Consider the following 21,509-nt stretch of genomic DNA (forward strand, 5'->3'; position numbering starts at 1 on the left):
CTATTGGGATTTATGTATCTTCTATAATTGAAACTTTGTAGCCTTAGCGAGGCCTGGGCCGGCCAGGGTGTGCGGAAAGCTTGGCTTCCTCCATCGCCCGGGGCAACCCTAGCCTCCTGCTCTTTCTAGCTCCATGGCTGCTGCCATTTCTGTTTGGGTTTATGTATCTTCTATCATTGAAACTTTATAGCCTTGAGTGGAGGCCTAGGCCAGCAAGGGCAGGCGGAAAGCTTGGCTTCCTCCATTGCGGGGGAAACCCAAGCCTCCCTCCTGTTCTCTGTGGCCGTAGCCATCTTGGTTGGGTTTATTTGCATATTCGCTCCTGATTGGCTGGTGGGCGTAGCTTGTGGGCGTGACTTGTGGTTGTAGCGGAGTGATGGTTAATTTGCATATTACTCTTTTATTAGATAGGACTAGTAGCCTTGTGCAGGAATCCATGCGCGATTAGCTCGCTGCCTCTTGCCTCAGCTGGCCACCCGCCCACCACCACTGGTAGCTCTCCACTGCTCATTGCTCGCTGCCCCGCCCTCCTGTAGCTCTCCACCACTTGTAGATTGGTTGTGATGTTACAGTGTAGCAGATAATTAGCATATTCCTCTCTTACCATATAGGATATTGAGTATATATTAAAGAATAGTAAGTATATGTGTAAGATATAAAGAATAATAACACAGTGAACACCCTTGTGTGTATACTACACATAGTTTAAGAAAGAAGTACTCTGGTGTCCTCCCCATCTTATCTCACCCTGTTCACCAATCCCTCTGAGATAACTGCTGTCTTGAGTTTTACATCTATTATTCTATTACTTTTCTGTTTTGTTAATCCTCACCAAGGGATATTTTTCCATTGATTTTTAAACAGAGTGGAAGGGAACGGGAGAGACAGAGAGAGTTAGAGATAGATGTGAGAGAGACACATGGATTGGTTGCTGACCAGGGCGTGGATTGAGCATGAAACCAAGGTATGTGCCCTTGACAGTGATTGAACCCCCGACCCTTCAGTCTGCAGGCTGATGCTCTAACCACTTAACCAAACAGGCTAGGGCTCCATTACTTTTCTTTATGTGTTTCTAAGTCTCCTAAACTACTTACTGTTTAATTTTTCATGTTTTTGTGGGACATATAAATACATGGGATCCTACCGTTTTGTTTTCTTCTGCAACTCGCTTTTCATGCTTAGTACTAAGCTAGCATACATGGCACAGCATCTGCTGGCTTTCTCTTGGGTTGGTCAGGCCTCCAATCTGACTGACCAGTGCCTGTACCCTGTAGATACTATGAATATCAACTCTGTTCTTGGGAACCTCTTTATAAATCAATTTCACTTTTATATTCAATTGTATGACATATTACACTTCTTTGATGGTTGATGGGCATGTGGCTTTTTTCTTGTATTTTTGCTATTTAAAGTGGTGCTGCTGTGAATGTTGTTGTGCGATTCTCCTAGTGCATACATACAGGGGTTTCTAGAGTATACAATTCGCAGGGTAATTGCTGGGTACAGGGTATGTTGATGCTTAACTGTACCAGACAATGCCAAATGGTTTTCTGAAACATTGGTACTTTGCCATCAGTAGTATGAGTTTCAGTAGTTCCACATCCTTTTTATCACATGATATAGTGTGGCTCTTTATTTTACCTATTTTGTTGATGGGCAAAATATTGTAATGTATTTTAATTTGCATTTTGATGACTATTAATGAAATTGAGCTACTTTTCATGTGTTTATTGGCCATTTGTTTCCTCTTCTGTGAGATACCTGATCATGACTTCTCTGGCTTAAATATTTTTTGTTGTGTTGTCTTTTTCTTATTGATTATAGAATATATAAAATATATTTTACAAAGAACGATTCTACAAAATAATACTACAAAGACTATATAAAATATATATAAAATAAATATAAATAACATGTAAATAAATATAAATATATACATATATTCATTTATAAATAAATACAAGCTATTCAAAGAATTTACTAATCTTTTGAAGTTATATGTTGGCTTGCCCATTTTTAAAAATTATTACTTTTTAAGTATGTTTTTTATTGATTTTAGAGAGAGGAAGGAAGAGGGAGAGAGAGAGATAGAAACATTAATGATGAGAGAGAAACATCAATCAGTTGTCCTATCAAGTGACATAGTTACAGGGATTATAATTCACATTTTCTTTAAATGAATGATGCCCTCTGGAGTTAAGCAAGCTGCTGCATGGTGAGCTGGAGGAAGGGCATTTCAGGAAGACAGAATAACATATGCAAATGCATAGCATAAATCTAAAACAATGGGAATAGAGCCTTAGAAGTCATCTACTCTAATCCTCTTACATGATGCACAAATCCACTTTATATTATAGGGAATTTAGTGTCTAATTTATATAGTTAATTTAGAAGGAACACTTGCTTTCTTATTTTTTAATTCTTTATTGTTTAAAGTATTACACATAGTATTACATATGTCTCCTTTTTTCCCCGTTGACTTCTCCCTGGCCACCCCAATCCCCCAGCACATGCCCTCACCCCCCTAGTTGGTTATACTTATATGCATGCATACATGTCCTTTGGTTGATCTCTTAACCCACCCCCAACCTCCCGTGCCTTCCCTCTGAAGTTTGATGGTCTGTTCGATGCTTCTCTGTCTCTGGATTTATTTTTGTTCATCACTTTATGTTGTTCATTATATTCCACAAATGAGTGAAATCATGTGATATTTATCTTTCTCTGACTGACTTATTTTGCTTAGCATAATGCTCTCCATCTCCATCCATTCTGTTGTGAATGGTAAGAGTTCTTTCTTTTTTTACAGCAGTGTAGTATTCCATTGTGTAGATGTACCACCATTTTTTAATCTACTCATCTGCTGATGGGCACTTAGGCTGTTTCCAAATCTTAGCTATTGTAAATTGTGCTGCTATGAACATAGGGGTGCACATATCCTTTCTAATTGGTGTTTCTGGTTTCTTGGGATATAGTCCTAGGAGTAGGATTACTGGGTCAAATGGGAGTTCCGTTTTTAATTTTTGAGGAAATTCCATACTGTTTTCCACAGTGACTGCACGTCTGCAGTCCAACCAGCAGTGCAGGAGGGTTCCTTTTTCTCCGCATCCTCACCAGCATTTGACATTTGTTGATTTGTTGATGATAGCCATTCTGACAGGCGTGAGATGGTACCTCATTGTCCTTTTGATTTGCATCTCTCAGATGATTAGTGACTTTTAGCATGTTTTCATATGTCTCTTGGCCTTCTGTATGTACACTTTCAAATATTGTCTAAGTCCTTTGCCCATTTTTTTATTGGGTTGTTTATCTTCCTTTTGTTAAGATGTATGAGTTTCTAATAAATTTTGGTTATTAGGCCCTTATCGGATATAACATTGACAAATATGTTCTCTCATGCAATGGTCTTTCCTGTTGTTTTGTTGATGGTTTCTTTTGCTGTGCAGAAGCTTTTTATTTTGATGTAGTCTCATTTTTTTATTTCCTCCTTAATTTCCACTGCCCTAGGAGCTGTATCGGTAAAGATATTGCTATGACATATGTCTGATATTTTGTTGCCTATGGATTTTTCTAAGATTTTTATGGTTTCTGGTCTTACATTTAAGTCCGTTACCCATTTTGAGTTTATTTTTGTGTATGGTGTAAATTGGTGGTCTGGTTTCATTTTTTTGCATGTATCTGTCCAATTTTCCCAACACTATTGAAGAAACTGTCTTGACTCCACTGTATGCTCTTGCCTCCTTTGTCAAATATTAATTAAGCGTAATGGCTTAGGTCAATTTCTGGGTTCTCTGTTCTGTTCCATTGGTCTGTATGTCTGTTCTTGTGCCAGTACCAGGCAGTTTTGAGAACAGTGGCTTTGTAATATAGCTTGATATCTGGTATTGTGATCCCTCCAACTTTGTTGTTCTTTCTAAAGATTGCTGCGGCTATCTGGGGTCTTTTTTTTATTACAGATTAATTTTTGGAGAGTTTTTTCTAGGTCTCTGAAATATGCCATTGGTATTTTAATGGGGATTGCATTAAATCTATAGATTGCTTTTGGTAGCATGGACATTTTAATGATGTTGATTCTACTAATCCATGAACACAGTATATTCTTCCATTTATGTCTTCCTCTATCTTTTTTTTCAACATCCTGTAGTTTTCCACAAATCTTTTACCAAATCCTTAGTTAAGTTTATTCCTAGGTATCTTAATTTTTTTGGTTCCATGGTAAATGGGATTGTTATTTTGTTTCTCTTTCTGAGAGTTCATTATTGGTGTATAAAAAAAGCCATATTTGGATTCATTTTATTTCTTCTTCTTGTCTGATTGTTATGGCTAGCACGTCCAATCCTATGCCAAACAGGAGTGGTAAAAGTGGGCATCCCTGTCATGTTCCTGTTCTTAGGGATATGGTTTTAGTTTTTGCCCATTGAGTATGATGTTGGCTCTAGGTTTGTCATATAAGGCTTTTATTACGTTGATCCCCCTATTCCCACTTTGATGAGAGTTTTTATCAAGAAAGGGTACTGAATTTTATCAAATGCTTTTTCTGCATCAATTGATATGATTATGTGATTTTTATCTCTCAATTTATTTATGTGATATATCACATTTATTGATTTGTGGATATTGTACTGTCCTTGCATCCCCAGAATAAATTCCACTTGGTCATGGTGTATGATCTTTCTAATGTAATGCTGGATCTGATTTGCTAGAGTGTTGTTTTTTTAAAATATATTTTATTGATTTTTACAGAGAGGAAGGGAGAGGGAGAGTTAGAAACATTGATGAGAGAGAAACATCGATCAGCTGCCTCCAGCACATCTCCTACTGAGGATGTGCCCACAACCAAGGTACATGCCCTTGACCGGAATTGAACCTGGGACCCTTCAGTCTGCAGGCTGATACATAATCCACTGAGCCAAACTAGTCAGGGCTGATTTGCTAGAGTTTTGTTGAGGATTTTAGCATTTATGTTCATCATAGATATTGGCCTGTAATTCTCTTTCTTTGTAGTATCTTTATCTTGTTTTGGGGTTAGGGTAATGCTGGCTTCATAGAAAGAGCTTGGAAGTGTTCCTTCCTCTTGGATTTTTTGGAATAGTCTGAGGAGGATAGGTTTTCATTCTTCTTTGAATGTTTTGTAAAACTCCCCTTTAAAAGCTTTCTAGCCCAGGGCTTTTGTTTGCTGGAAGTATTTTGATTACTGCTTCAATTTCCTCCTTAACTATCGGCCTGTTGAGATTTTTTTATTCTTCCTCATTGAGTTTTGGAAGGTCGTATTTCTCTAGGAATATGTTCCTTTTTTTCCAGGTTGACCAGCTTGTTGGAATAGAGTTGTTCATAGTATTTTTTTTTTTTTACAATCCTTTGTATTTCTGTGGGGCCTGTTGTTATTTTGCCTCTTTCATACCTAATTTTGTTTATTTGGGTCCTCTCTCTTTGCTTCTTGGTGAGCCTGGCTAGAGTTTCATCAATCTTGTTTATCCTTTCAAAGAACCAGCTCTTGGTTTCATTTTTTAAAAAATCTCTGTCATTAATTTCTGCTCTGATCTTTATTATTTTCTTCCTTCTGCTCACTCTGGATTTTTCTTGTTGCTCTCTTTCTAATTCTTTAAGTTGTAGAGTTAGATAATTTATTACCAGTTTTTCTTGTTTTTTTGTTTGTTTGTTTTTGTTTGTTTGATGGTTTTTTTGTTTTGTTTTTTTGTTTGTTTGTTTGTTTTAGAAAGGCTTGTAATGATATGAACTTCCCTCTCAGGACTGCTTTCACTGTGTCCCACAGATTTTGGATTGTTGTATTTTCATTGTCATTTGTTTCCAGGATGTTTTTTATTTCTTCTTTGATCTCTTTAGTAACCCAATCATTGTTTAATAACATGCTATTTAGCCTCCAAGTGTTTGATTTTTTGAGATTGTTTTTATTGTAGTTTATTTCTAATATTATGCCATTGTTATGAGAAGATGCTTGATATGATTTCAATCTTCTTAAATTTGAAGAGATTTTGCCTGTGTCCCAATATGTGGTCTATCTTTGAAAATGTTCCATGTGCACTTGAGAAGAATGAATATTCTGTGGCTTTGGGGTGAAATATTCTGAAGATGTTGATTAAGTCCATCTGACCTTTGAGTCATTTAGGATTGCTTTTGATTGCTGATTTTTTTGTCTAGAGGATTTATCCAGTGATGTCAATGGGGTATTAAAGTCCCCTACTCTGATTCTGTTGTTGTCAATCTCTTCATTGATATCTTCCAGAAGTTATTTTTTTTTTAAATGTATTTGGGTGTTCCTGCATTTGGTGCCTATATGTTTACCAGAGTTATATCCTCTTGTTGTATCAATCCTTTTAGTATTATAAAGTGGCCTTCCTTATCTCTTGTTATGGCCTTCACTTTGAGGTCTATTTTGTTAGATGTAAGTATTGCTACTCCAGCTTGCTTTTTTTATTTCATTTCCATTTGCCTGGAAAATATTTTTCCATCCCTTCATTTTCAGTATTTGTGAGTCCCTTGTTCTGAGGTGGGTCTCTTGTAGATAGCATGTATATGGGTCATGTTTTCTTATCCATTCAGCCATTCTATGTCTTTTTATTGGAGCATTTAGTCCATTTATGTTTAAGGTTATTATTGATAAGTACTTGTTTGTAGACATTTTTATTCTTTATACCTGTGTTTCTTCTTCCCTTCCTGTTTCTTCTTTTTACAACAGTCTCTTCAGCATTTCTTGCATTGCTGGCTTGGTAGTGATAAACTCCTGTAGCCTTTTTTGTGAGTCTGTGAAGCTCCTGATTTCCCCTTCAATTTTGAATAATAGCCTTGCTGGGTAGAATATTCTTGGATTCAGTCCCTTGCTTTGCATCACTTTGTATACTTCATTCCATTCCCTTTTGGCCTGATATGTTTCTCTTGAGAAATCATTTGATAATCTAATGAGAGATCCTTTGTAGGTAACTCTCTGTCTCGCTCTTGTAGCCTTTAAGATTCTCTCTTTGTCATTAACATTTGCCATTGTAATTACGACCTGTCTTGGTGTGGGTCTTTTTGGGTTCATCTTGCTTGGGACTCTGCTTGTGTGACATTTTTCTTTCCCAAATCAGGGAAGTTTGCTGTCATTATTTCTTCAAATAGGTTTTCTAATCCTTGCTCCTTTCTTGTCCTTCTGGCACCCCTAGTATATATATGTTACTTCATTTCATGTTGTGTCAAAGCTCCCTTAGGCTCACCTCCTACTTTCTAATTTTTTTCTCCAATTGCTGTTCAGATTGGGTGTGTTTTCTGCTCTATCTTCTAACTCACTAATTCAGTCCTCCACTTCTTATAGTCTATCTCCATTGTGTGTGTTTTTTTATTGTAGTTATCTCATTCTTGTTTTCATCTTGATTCTTACATAAGTTGTTGATTTTCTCATCCATCCAATTTATGAACTGTATAACCCTTACTCTGAATTCTTTTTCTGACATGTTGCATGCATCTGTCTCATTTAGTTACTTTTCTGGCATGTCCTCCTTTTCTTTCCTTGTGGGTTGTTTCTTTGTCTCCCCATTTTTGCTGTATTTTTCTGGCCCTGGGCACTCTGCTTGGGGTTTGAGAGGTTGAAGAACCTATCAGGGAAATGGTCTGGAAATCGTTAGCCCAGAGGCTGGGTCTGCCTTGAGTATTGTGCCTTTATTGTCTCTGCTCCGAGTTGTAACCCCTTCTCCCACAGATCTGGTCCCTCAGTTGTCTGCTTCAGATGCTTGGGGTGGTGGGAGCATGTGCACAGTTCCTCTGATGTGCGACTCCCTGTGAGGACTCAGAGCCCTCTGGCATGCAATTCGCTGTGTGGCCCCAGCACCTGTTGCAGGGTGACACCCTAGGTCCCTCTGGTAGTGCACTTGCGGCATGGTCCTGTGGCCCTTGGCTTGGCAAACTGGCTTACTCCAGTTCACCCTGGCAGCACTTTTTTATGGCCCAGAGTGAGGTATGTGCTAGGTTGCTCTGGGTAGCCCCTGCAGGACTGTCTCAGGGGCTGGGGAGAAGCAGGTGTGGGTTGCTCTGGGTCGCAATATCAGAGATCCTCTGTGGCCTGAGTGGGACATGTGCTGGTTGCTCACATTGCCCAGAAGCAAGACCCTGGGCTCAGAGTGATGTGGGTGCGGGTTCCTCTGGATCACATAGTCCCCACTTTCTTGTAGCTCAGAGCGAGGCACACGCTGGGTTGCTCCAGTTCGCCCCTCCTCAGTGTGGAGTGGGGCATGTTGCTCTGGATTGCTCAGTCTGCCCTCCCCTGTCACCTGGGGTGAGGTGAGCACTGGGTTGCTCCGGATGGCCCTGGCAGAACTGTCCCGGGGGCTGCAGTGGAGCGGGCATGGGTTGCTCTGGGTCAAACAATCAGAGCTCCTCTGTGGCCAAGACTGGAGTGTTCTTTGGGCTGCTCTGGGTTGCTACGACAGCAGGTCCTGGGGCTCTGGGTGGAGTGGGCTCCAGGTGGCTCCAGGTTAGGCTAGCAGCATGGTTCTGGGGTCTGGGGTGGGGGTGGGGAACTGGGTTCCCCTTGACTTGCACTCACTGCGGGGTCTTGAAGCCAGACCCTAGGACACTGGGTCCCAGTGGGCTTGTGAGAGGCCTGATGAGGGAGCTCACTCTGGTGGCATACGCTCCCTGCAGACATCTGGGAGCCTGTTGAGAGGTACTGCGGCACTCACTGCTGGGGCATGGTGGTGGTTCCACACAAGTTATGGCTGGCAAGCAGCATTTTCTAGGCATCCTTTGCCCTTCCTTATTGAAAATTTTCTCCTCAGCTGTGTCTAATTTGTTAATTCAGGGTGGATGGTCTCTGATTTAGTTGCTTTTCTGGCCTGGCTCTAGGAGGAGGTGCACAACACTGCTGCCTATTCAGCTGCCATTTTCTCCAACCTGTTCAACACTTGTTTTCTGATTATCTATTGTCTATATCACAATAAAAGCATGATCTTATTATTAATTAGAGGCCTTTACAAGGAATGTACTTTATAATCCCTTCACACCCAGGTTCATGGCAGGACATAAAAGAAGTCAGAGGAAGTCATCTGATGGCAACATGATGCAGTAGAAGGGCACTAGAGGGCATAGATTCTAGATTCAGGTTCCCAACTGTTTTGTTATCTGGGACAAGTCATTTGGATACTTTCTTAGCTTCTTCTTCTCATCTGTAAAGTGAGGGAATTTAACTACAGGTTCCCTAAGGTGACTTCTAAGACCATGATTTTCTAAGCTCCATGTCCAGAGGCCCTGAACAAGAAGCTCCCCCACGGCCTTCCAGTGAGTGCATTAGAAAACAGCTCCAAGCTTCTGGGCTTACAGGTTTATGCTCTTGCCCTTCCCTGGAGCCCTAAGGGTGGCCAAGATCTTCTTCCACCATCACCAGGGCATTGCCTGGTGGGAAGGCCCCAAGAGGACATGCATCAGCCAGATGAAGGCTTGATCCTCTCTAGAGGCTGATCACATTCACTTTACTAATGGGTTTCCAGGGGCCAGCCTGGACTGTGGGTGTATCGGAAGGCCACTCCCCTCTGGCTAGGCATCCTGAGCTTTCTCATATACAATAAAGGGGCTTTAAGAGCAGAATCAGCTAGAAGAGGCAGTGGGAGAGAAGCTGTGGTTTGCCTAAAGTCTGCCAGCAATAGTAGCTTAGAAATGTGAGAAATCTGGCACCTCCCTCTTTCTCCCAGCTCTCTGTGGTGCACTTCTGTGCGAATCATGAACTGGTGTTTTTTAGAGAATCCCCATTTAGAGACCAATTAGTTTCTCTTCTCTCTCCTCATCACACCCTCTCCCTGCATTAATGCATTTGTTTTGATCTCTTGGCTGTTATGGCTTCTGAGAAGGGATTGTGGAGTCTGCAAGGAGGAAGCTGTGATTTGAAATCACATAACTGGACCTTTATCTGCCCATCAAACCTTGACCAGGCACTTGGGGATTTTTTTTTTTTTTAATGGGGAGGAGGCAGAGACAAGAAGGAGCCAGCTGAGAAAAATTAAAAAATAGGTGTGATCGAGGCAATGTAGTTTGATGGAGGTGTGCCTTTCTTAAAATGCTGGGTGGCTTCTGGGCAGGGGACCAGGTGGGTCTAATGCCTGCTGAGAGCCAGTTGCTTTCTCAACTTTACAGATGAGGACATCCAGTGTTCCATACAAGGTAATAAGATGAGGCCATGTGTCTCTGGGTTCTGCTCTAACTAGCCCTACATAGGGACCAGCCATATTATCCTTTAGCTCTCAGCAGGAAATGTACTTCCCTGTGACCAGTGGATAAACTGTGGCTGTTGGGGGTAGGGGCTTGGCATGATGAGAAGGCAAAACAGGGAAGGGGAAATGGAGTGGCACTAGGGAGAGGACACTGATGCAGGACATAGGACTGGGGATTTCACCTTTCTGTGCACCTCCTTCCTCCATTCTGATGTAGAAGTGACAAGTCAGTGACTCATGGGAATGGGCTCCTGCCTGAGAGGGTTTGCAGAACCTTCCTTTCCTAAAATGAACCATCCCTTTCATCCAGCTCCCAGTTCTGGGAAGTCTTCTTTGAGTAGAGATTTATTTATTTGGAACACATAAATTTTGGAGAATTGTCTTTGAAAATGAAATAGCCTTTGAGAACAGCATATGGGAGGGGATTCGCATGTGTGAATTAGCTTATTAGAAGGCTTTCTTTCCAAAAGGAAGTCCAGGGAGCAGGAGAGCACTGGTCCCTGGTGGGAGTCGAAGCCATGTGGAGTGCACACACTGGGGAATGGGTGGACTACCAACCAAGGGGATGCTGGAGTCAACGCTCATCTCAAATCTTTGAGGTGCTAGTGCTTCCTGCTCTCTCAGTCTCTCTCTCTTCTTTCCTTCCTTCTGTTGGCAAATATATAATGCTTACTATGTGTGAGATACCATGTTAGGTTTTGGGATTCTGAGGTGAGACTCAGATCTTTTATTAAAGAGTCTTATAGTCCAGCAGAGGAGGACAGATGTAAAACAACCTCGTGCAACCAACCTTGCAGGTCCTGTGAATGGAGCAAGTGCAGAGCATGAGGTAGCAGAGGGTTACAGATGCAAGAGGGATGGTGACAGAGGCTTCACAGAGAAAGTGGTGCTCGAATGGGGTGGGGTGGGGGGGGATTCACCAGGTGAATGACAGGAGCTTGGAGTGGAGGAAGTGGTGATGGGGTGGATGTTGGGAAAACATTCCAAGAAATAGAGCAGGATTAAAAGTGTTGAGATGTGAAATAGCATGGGCATTTGAAAACTGCAAGTCATTCATAATGGCTGGAGCTAAAAGGCCTGGGCCAGGGCCATGGCAAGGGATGAGGCTGGGAGGGTTTTGTAGGCCAGGACTTCTATGCCCCAGGGATTTAAGCAACAAAATCAGACGTTGATGTTAATTTCTAAGGTCACTTAGGCTTTGAGGGATGGACTAGAAGATTTGGGGGATGGACTGGAAGAGGGGCAGGGAAACTGCTGAGGAGACCATTACAATAGGTACCTGAACTAGGGATACTGTGAGCAAAGTGTCTTGAAGGAATAGCTTCTTTCTCACACAATTATGCTACTCATGATAATAAATGGTAAGTGACAATTTGCAAGTTTGTAAAAATATTCTCACTCTCACTACTGCAGGTGAAAGAGTCCTATTTACTGTAGTCAGCTTGTGTTGATTAATCTAGATTTGCACTTCCTCATGGTATCATATAAAGAGGCAGCCTTCATTAGAAGCAACCTGCAGTTTATCCTGCTACCCCAGCAAAAAAAGATGATACTTAATGAAGACCCCACCCCCATCCAGAGACACTCAGCACATCCAAGACTGGCTCTAGAGAAGACCCCAGCTTAGTCTTATGATAATGGCATGGACATCAACACACAGGCTAGGCTCTGGGGGCGGTCAGACCCCTAGATGAACCAGCCAGAGAGACTGCTCTGGAGGGCTGGCATGTGGTGAAGGGCCTAATGTTTGCCGCCATAGGAGCTCATTGTGGGGAGATAAAAGCTCATAAAAAATTAGGATGGGTACATCAACATCAATGACATAAAGAAAAACCAAGTTCAGAGGTGGGAGATATTAGTTCCAAAAGGGGGTTTCCAAATTTGGCTGCACAGAACTCACTTGGGGAGTTTTTTAAAGAATAAAGTTTTCTGGGCTTTACCACTGGGGATATTTTGTATTGTAAACTCTCTTCAGACAAATGTGAATACCCCTGGACCATGTGATTGTGCTTAGCACACTACCTGGCACATAGATGTGCTCAGTAAATGTGGTAAGAATGATATGTCTCCAGGGTCCATGGATCTGTGATTCCATGTATCTCCCAGCTGGGGAGACAAGAAGGAGCTGTTCTAAAAGAATCCTTAAGTCACAGGAACCAGTAACTGGAATAGTTGCCAGAGATGTAGGTGGGGAGGCGGTGGTGGTGGTGGTGGTGGTGGTGGATTACCTGGGTTTCAGCTTTCTCACCTTTCTCTGGATCAGCTTTTAAGCTGAACTCAGCTTCTGTTTGAGAAAGGTGAGCTGGCTTTTGCAAGGGAGTGAGATGGAATTTGTCTTTTTTTTCTGAGAAAACAAAAGAAGTGTTAGAACCCAAAAGCTTCCAGCTCAGAAGACAGAGGCACAAGAGAGATGGAGGAGGGACCCAGGATCAGGATATGAGGCTTGAGGCCCCTGATCAACTCTCCTGGTGCAGTTGGTTCAGGGCCCAGGCCCTCTGGATCTGTCACCAGCCATGACTAGCACAGCTGGAGAGTGGGGGAGGGAAGGGGAGATCCCAACGTTTGAATGTGGGCCTGGGTTTGGGAGAATCTTAGCAACCTGAGCCTGCTGTGAGCACAGGGGTCTCCCTCTCTTCCTTTGACCTCCACAGTGTGGTCTTCATGCTCTGAGGCTCTGAGTCTAGGTCCCCTGACAGCCTCTTCTCAAGTCCAATTCTCTCTGCTCCAGGCTCTCAGGGTGCTCCCTGCTGTTATTTATATAAAATACCATTTTAAATAATGGTATTTTTTAATGATAAGCAGTGAATGTTCATATAGAAAGCTTGGAAAATAAAGGATGTTCATATTGACTTCTGGTGTTGAGGCCTTTGAGGGCCATGATGCACAGACAGGAGCCATGAAAAGGCCCTGCAGACTCCCTCTGATGCCCTGACTTCTGAGCTCCCACCCTCCAGAGGTTTTGCCAGCCACTGCTCAGCTCTCAGGTCTCAGCAGCAAAGGAATCACTTATGCTAGGTACCCCTGTGAATAGACTCCTTTTTACTCTGAGGAGTCTAAATTTGGATACAGAGTTCAAGATTGTTAGAGAGATTCCTACTATATCAGCTCAGAGGTCAGCGAGGGATCACAGAACAATGTCATGAAACTCACTGTTAAAGGAAAAATTCTGTTCGCCACCTGAATACAGGAGCTCGCACCTTCTTCTTTCTGCCTCCGGGGGATGCTACCAAAGAATGCAGTGTTACAGAGCATTGTGTGACTCTTGAGGAAGATGCTTAAGACAACAAACCACTAAGCAAGTTCATAAACTTGTGTAACATACTGGTATCGGTGCACCAGGTGTGGTGTGCAGAGATGTGGAGGCTACCAGCTCTCAAAGTGGCCTGGTCAAGCCTGGGGCAGCTGGAACCCAGGGCTGCTAGCACTTGGCTGAGAGCTGCCTCTCTTCACCTCAGCTTGTCATACAAATAGTATTGTTTATGTGTGGCATGATATGACAAAGGTTGGGGAGCACTGTTCCATGCAATGGTTCTCAACCTTAGTTCCACACGAGGATGAAGATTGCATTCAAGACACACTCCCAGGGTCACTTGAATGACTTTTACAGGCAAATGTGATCTTGGTGATTATATCTTGAGAAATTCTGTGCACATTTCTCACAGATGCTACTAGGTGGGCTCGGGCTCTTCCAGTGATGGAAAGCTCACACCTCACGAGGACTCGTGTTCCGTTCTTGGACAGCTCTAAACTTAAGAAATCCTTCTTTTTATCAAACTAAAAGCTACCTCTTTATAAATTCCACACTTTGACCCGATCCTGTTCCTTAGACCCTGTAGAACAAGTTTGTAAAGTGTCATAAGCAGATAGTACAGAATTCCCACATACTACTTCATACCCTGCACCGGTTTCCCCTATTATTAATATCTTACATTTGTATGGTGCATTAGTTACAATTCATGAACAGATAGTGATACATTATTATTAAGGAGACTCCATACTTTGGCAGATTTCCTTAATTTTAACCTAATATCCTCTGTCTGTTCCAGGGTTCCAGCCAAGATACCACATTACATCTAATTCTCATGTCTCCCCAAGCTCCTTCCTCTTGGCTGTGATAGTTTCTCAGACTCCCCCGGCCCCCTTTTATTATGACCTTGACAGTTTACTGGTTTGGAATTTGTTTTTCTCATTATAAGATTAGGGCTATAGGTTTTGGGAGGAAGTCCACTGAGGTAAAGTGCCACTTTCACCAAATTCTACCAACGGTTCCTACTGTCAACATGACTTGTGACTGTTGATGCTGGATCACCTTGCAGAGGCAGTGCTTGTCTGGTCGCTCTCTTCCCATGCTGGGCTTGTTGGAAACCAGTCGCTATGCACAGCCCATGCTGAAGGAGTGGGCATTGTGCTCCTCCTCCTTCAGGGTGGAGTATCTATACAATTTATTAGAAATTCTTCTGCATGGAAGACATGTCTCTTCTCCCCTATGGATTTCTTTATTAAATAATTTATTTACATCAGTATGGAATCACAAATATGTATTTTATACTTAGAGTTATAATCCAATATTACTTTACTTTGTTGCTAAAATTGTTCCAACTTTGGCCATTGGCAGCCCTTTCAGTTGGCTCATGTACTTTTCTGACACACTCTCATCATTGTGGGGTTTGGGTTTTTCTTTGAACACTTCTTTACTTTCTGTCACTACAAGATGCCCAGGCTCATTTCATACATTTCCTGCCCCAGTCCTAAAATCAATTATTTCTCCAAGGAGCCTTTGTTCCTCTTATTGGAGAAAGGAATTAGAAACCACGATCTGAGTGCTAGGTGTGCTTGCTTTCACTGAAGTGTTATTTCCTTTATGACCTCTCAGCTGACAAAGCAATGAAGTGTGTGTATGTGCACACTTGGGTGCTAACCCATATATATACACACATCCTATCTAATAAAGACGGAATATGCAAATTAACCATCACACGGTCACAAAGCTGGTGGCACCCACAGTGGAGGCAGGGTTTCTGTAACACAAGATGGCTGTGTTCACAGAGGAGGCGGGGTTTCTGTAACACAAGATGGCTGCACCCATAGGGAGGTCAAGTTCCTATAACAAGCCTTAACGAGCAAATCATCAGGGACCTGAGGCTGCATGGTGTTGGGCCAGGGCAGGGGACCTGAGGCTGCACCTCCCGCCCAGTGGGGCTTGACAGGGGACCTCAGGCCGTGCCCCTCCACCCTGGCACCAGGCTGGGGGACCTCAGGCTGCACCCCCCACTCTGGCGCCAGGTTGGGGGACCTCAGGTCACGCCCCCCATCCTGGCACCAGGCCAGGGGACCTGAGTCCGCGCCCCTTGCCCTGGCACCGAGCTGGGAGACTTGAGGCTGTGACCCTGGCCTGGTGGGGCTTAATGGGGGACCTCAAAGTGTGGCCCCACCCCGGTGCTGGGCTGGGGACCTCAGGCTGCTCCCCCCACCCCAGCACCAGGGAATCTGAGGCTGTGCCCCTCACCCAGTGGGGCTGGATGGGGGACCTGAGGCTGTGTCCCCCACCAGGCAGGGCTTGACAGGGGACCTCAAGGCATGCCCCTGACCCCAGCCCAGGCTGGGGCATTTCAGGCCGTGTCCCCTGCCCAGCGGGGCTTGACAGGAAACCTGAGGCTGCAAATTCCACCCAGCAGGGCTTGACAAGGTTAGGGCCAGCTGGGTCTGGATCTCACCCAATGGGGGTGGGGCCAGCTGGGTCTGGGTCTCATGTGATTTTGAGGCACTGTGGGTGGGTGGGGACTTGACTTTGGTATATGACATAGGTGCACCCCAGACTCTGACAGGAGGAAGATTTTCATATACATTTTACTAATTTTCTTTCATCTCTGACACTTCTATTATAGAAAAAGGGCAAATAGCAATATTAAAATATTTCCTCTAATTAGTCCCCTTTTAATGTGGGTGAATTTTGTGCACTGGGCCACTAGTCCAAAAATATTTCTGTATGTAGCCATCTGTACCTATATTAAGTTAAACATGAGTTCTTGCTGATATCTCCAATTCTAATCCATTATCCATGATGGTAATGTTGATGTTGAGCATGATTATCTATAAATTTCCACACTAACAGTGAGAAACCTGGTTCCTACCATCTATCATCCATTTATTAATTGTTTGACTCCAGTATAATATATGGCAGTATCAGAATTGTTAAACTCTCAGGAGTTTTGTCTTTTTTTTTTTTTTTTCAGATTAATCATCCTCAGCTCCTTTAATCATTTCAGGCCCCACACCATCTTGTGCATCCTACATCACTTCTAAGTCCATGGTTTTCCTGTTTCACATGACATGAGCAAAGGTCTCTCTTTCTCTATTTTACAAATGAGGAAAATGAGCTCTAGCAAACACTTACCCATAGCATATACATGACACTGGTTTAAGTGCTTTACACATATGAATTCAATTAATTTTCACAACAGCCCTATGGGGTTGGTACTATTATTATCCCCATATTACATTAGGAGAGATTAATAACTTGCTGAAGGCCAAACAGCTAATGAGCAGTGGGGCTGGGACTCAAAACCAGAGTCTGCTTCAGAGTCCATATTGATGAGCATTATTTTATGCCACATTGCTGCTGAGGGATCTTTCTGAAATACTGCTTTGCATATGTAACTCCCAGCCTTGTAAACTGGCACAGTGGTCCACTGTTGCCCATAGGATAAAGACCATGTCTTAGTTTAGCATTTAGTGCCTTCCGCAATCCAGTGTACACTGTCCTCCAGTTCAACTGCATGAGCAGCGAAGACCCCTGGGATGTGCCCAGATATTGTTGTTCCACCTAATAAACATGCTTTCTGCCCTTCCTCCCAAGTATAGCCCAGAACAAGCCACACCCCTTCCAAAGAGCCTCCCTATATTCTCTTGGGCAGACTGCATTCAGAGTGATCTCTTCCTTCTTTGTTGACACTCATTCTCCATGCTATTCATTTGGCATTTAGTCTGGATTGTGTTTTGTTAATGTACTTTTCATTTATCTGTCCAATCTCCCCAATCATTCTCAATACCAGCTTGTCAGTATTGATGATTATAAGTTTTAAACCCCACAAACTTGATGAGAAGTTGGGACTCACTAAGATTTGCCATTGCAGTATTTGCTCAGATAGCATCATTGTCCATCCAATAGACAACCTAATTCTGTAAATAGTACACATTAGCTAATCAAATGAATTTGGTCTGAGGCCATGGCCCATGCTCTATGCAGTCCCCTCTCCTATCATAACTCTATTCCAGAAGATCGAGATAAACTGTATTAAATAGTCCACACCATTACAGCTCTGTGGAGGGCTTAGCTGTGATAGGTGATATTAAGTTGAAGTATTACACCCTGTGCCTATTTCAATGCAGCCAGTGTACTAAGTTTTACAGGTGTGAGTCTGGTACCAGCTGTGCCTCAGCTTTGGATAAATGTCATTCAATTCCTAAGAGAGGGCTGGAAGGAGATCCCTGGGTTCTGCTTCAAAGAACAGGACCTAGATTCAAACTGTAGGCTGTTTTTGCTAAACTTTAGTTATTTCTCAGTGCTACCTTCATGATTTTTGCCATATCTATATAGTACTCACATAGTTGTTGTTTTTTAACTTAAATTTTAGTCTTATTCTAAATAACAACCACAAAATTACAGGTTTAATGTGTTGGTTATAATTTTTCAAATAAATATTAAAATAAATGAATAACTCTTAGATAGCTGTTATCTGTATACTATTCACAATTATGCCACATGCTTCATTGTGTGCTTGCCATCCTTTAGGACACACTGCTCTGTTGTTTTCATCTCCCCTCTCCACCTCTTTTTAGATGTGAAATCTCTTCTGATAAGGTCACTGGTGTTCTGGCTGGGTGCCTAATACTCTATTGGGTTCCCTTCAAAGCCACTCTGAGGGTAAAAGCATTCCTGGGCAAGACTATGGGCATTTTATCCTCGTTAGCAAGAAAAGCTCAGCTTTTATCTCTTCCCATATCCTGGGGTTCTAGTTACGATTTTATTTGATAAAAGGCTTATGTGGATTTTTAAAAAATGTGTACAAACCATAGGACAGATTGATCCAGGATAAATACTGCTAGAAAGATCATTTGTCTGAGTATTCACTCAGTCTTTTAGACATTCATTCAGCACTTCTTTGAGCCTCTCTTAGCCCTTCCTCAGCTTTGGGGTCAGGATAGCTGGCTTCAAGTGTATCTTGTTTATTGTAATGAAGCAAAACAAATGTCTGAGTGGCTTGAGATGAAACCACGTGAAGCATTATTCCAATTCTCTTCCACTTGATCCAGACTGAGTGTAACCGTTGTGTTCAAACTGAGAAGATATCTTCTAAGATCACGAACCTGAGAATGACCCGATTATTGCATAAGGTAGGAAGTGATGCTTAGTGTCTTTTCTCTAGGAGAGGATGAGGGCAGGTAGCGCGGCAGGGTACTTTGTAACAGGCATTTTTGTTCAACTCCGCATAACATGATGAGCACATTCTATCCACACCACCATGCCCCATCTCCACATGATGTTAACTGTTCTATTTATTGATAGTCAAACTACCTCTTTCCTAATCAATCAGTCACTCAATCAGTGCAGGGTGGGGGAGGAATCCAAGTGAGTAGGTCAAGTTAATAATGTAGAGTAAGTGGGAACTATGTTGTACCAAGGAAAATTTGCAGGAAGAACTTTCCCATGTTAAGGTTGTAAGATATTACAGTGATGATAATAATGGCTAACACTTATGGACTATTCTGCATAGATTGCCTTATTTACCTCACAGAAAGTATGAGGTAGGTCCCATTGTTGTCCCCATGGTAGTGATGAGATAATTGCAGCTTAGACAGAGTGTGATCTGTTTACAGGGATTCAAACCCAGAGGCCATCTGCTTGATCACTCTGATTTTCTCTCCAAGAACTTTAAAAATGAATCTCAGAGAGAAGGAGGGGGATGGGAAGAGATTAACCAAAGAACTTATATGCATTACCCATGGACACAGACAATAGTGCGGTAGGCCTGGGGGTGGCAGGTGCAGGGTGGAGGGGGCCGAAGGGGTAAATAAAAGGGACATCTTTAATACTTTCAACAATAAAGATAAATTAAAATTAATTAATTAAGGCCTAGATTTGGTTCAGGCTCATCCTTGCTGTGGGGAGGATGCTGGGAGAAATGACTCCCAGAGACCTTTTCTTGCCTGAGGCTTCTTCAACTTTTCCACTTTCTCCTTCTATAGGATACAAACACCAGCATTATTTCACTCCCTTTGGTGGATACCAAGGGGAAGAACAACATGGTTAACTTCCCACACATCAGCCACAACATCTTGCTGAAGCCACCTCTGCTATATACGGTGAGTGCTGGGCAATGGGCATGATCTGAGCAGGCAGGTGAAGACTTGATTTTAGTCCAGAATCAATGTTTAGAAAGGCCCAGGAAGGTGGGAAAAGCCCAAGTCAGCCGAGGAGTCCAGTTTTAGTCCTGTTTTCACCTTTACAATGAATGTAATTTTTCAGCAAATACTGTTAAGCCATTGACTTTTTTTTAATCTACAAAATTAAAGCTCTTCCAGGGTTATGAGGATTCACTGAGGAAAGGAAAAATGAAGTGTCTGGTGTAAAAAAAAAATTTTGCCTCCATTGTTTCCTCCCTTTTTTGAGATTGGACCAAATGAGATAATGTAAGAAAGTGCCAAGTTAAAGGGTGTTATACACACATAAGTATAAGTGTTTGTGTCCCTTGGACAAGTCACTTTATCTAGTTAGGAATTGGCCTTCTCAAGAGCGCAGTAAAATACTGTTCCATACATATCCTCCTGCAGTAGAGGTCACTGGAGCTGTTAAGTGCATACTGTTAACTGCATAATGTACATGGATCTCACAAAGATGAGTCAGACAGATACTCTCTTTGAGGGAAAGACTGAGAAAACCTATTGTCTCATCATTACCATTTCTCCCTGGAGAGGAAGGAGTAGAGCCTGTCTGGATGTAGGTGTTCTTGGTCAAGTGAATAGTTTGGGACACCCTGGAGAAGCCTAAGGAGTTCTTTATCACAAGTTCTTTCCATGAACAGGAGAATCAAAATCAGAATCAGATGCTGGCCTCTGAAGATAGGGCTTCAGAAATGCCTTCCCTTTCAAGCACCAACTCCCAAGATTCCAAGTCCAAGGAGAAGCCACGAAGGAAGCACAAGGTGCCTCTGACAGCGGCAGGTATGCCTTCGGGGCAGTAGCAGGGTATGTGGCCGGGGTGGTAATCCATGGTGAGGTGTGAAGAGCTAAACTGAGCTGGAGAAGGCTAAGCTGCTAGGTATTGGATTAGTCAATTAAGGCAACAAGCCAAAATGAAAGTAACAGTCAAGCCTTTTGTAAGCAGGATGCTCAATAGGAGAAAACACTGACCCCCTCTGTTCCTCCTCTTCACCCCTCCTGCCACCCATGGACTGGCACCAGGTCAGGGTCACAGGTACCAGCACAGTCAGAGGCACTAGCTCACACTACCTGGAGACCCTGACCAAGCTTCTGTCCCTTTATAGAGGAGAGGGGAAAGAGGAGTTCTAGGAGTGGAAAAGTACTGAGTACTGAGTCAGAGTGGGGAAAAATGTCTTGAAGTTTGTCCCATCTTCTTGATAAAGAGATCTTGGCAGAAGTACCTGCAGAGGCCTCTGAATGGAGGCTCCTGGGTTAGGTATGTATAAGTGCATGGCCAGCAAGGGACCCTGAGTCCTTGACTTAAACTCTTCCCAGATTTCAATGCATTGGCTGTGCACCAAGGCTGGTGTGGGGAGGGCAGCTTCCCCATGGTGTCAGCCAGGTAAAGCATTTGTAATTGCCTATGATCAGGCCTGAAAGCTTACACATTGGTTTTTGGCCAGGAGCTGACTCCTCACAAGGTTCAGAGATTCATAACCTATTAAGGTGCAAAGGAAGAAAACCCAAATCCACTGAGCATCTACCATGTCCCAACACTATCTGATGCTCAGAGCTGTTCTCCCACATCTTTGAAATTGATTGTGCTGCTGCTTCTAAAACAGCCCAGGAAATGCCCCCTAGGAGATATTCTAGTTCTGAGCTAGTTCTGCCTTTGAAGAGCTGCTATGTGTCTCCCGGCTCTTTCAGGTCTCAGTTCTTCTGGGCCAGAAACATGCCTTAGTCAGCTTGTACTGTATATATGGAAACACATACAGGTCTTGTCCCCCATAAGTCTTTTTTATTTCCCCCCAATAATTCCTTCTCCAACTCCTTAGCAGTTTGTTAAATAACACTGTGCCCCTTCTTCTCCCCCATCCTGGTTTCCCTCCTCTCAGCACT

General features: G+C 42.8%; 1 protein-coding gene across 1 annotated transcript in view; it reads left to right on the plus strand.

Moving 5' to 3' along the window:
• Positions 1-21,509, plus strand: part of DYRK4 (dual specificity tyrosine phosphorylation regulated kinase 4) — a gene marked incomplete at both ends in the record, with an annotated part of 49,556 nt that overhangs the window by 2,715 nt on the left and 25,332 nt on the right. Inside the window, 3 exons of the mRNA XM_080661059.1 lie at positions 18,504-18,584; positions 19,437-19,553; positions 20,273-20,411. Coding sequence (XP_080517185.1) covers positions 18,504-18,584; positions 19,437-19,553; positions 20,273-20,411 — 337 coding nt within the window. The remainder of the gene's footprint in view (positions 1-18,503; positions 18,585-19,436; positions 19,554-20,272; positions 20,412-21,509) is intronic.

This window comes from Plecotus auritus (assembly GCF_963455305.1).
Source record: "Plecotus auritus genome assembly, chromosome: 3".
Taxonomy (NCBI): domain Eukaryota; kingdom Metazoa; phylum Chordata; class Mammalia; order Chiroptera; family Vespertilionidae; genus Plecotus; species Plecotus auritus.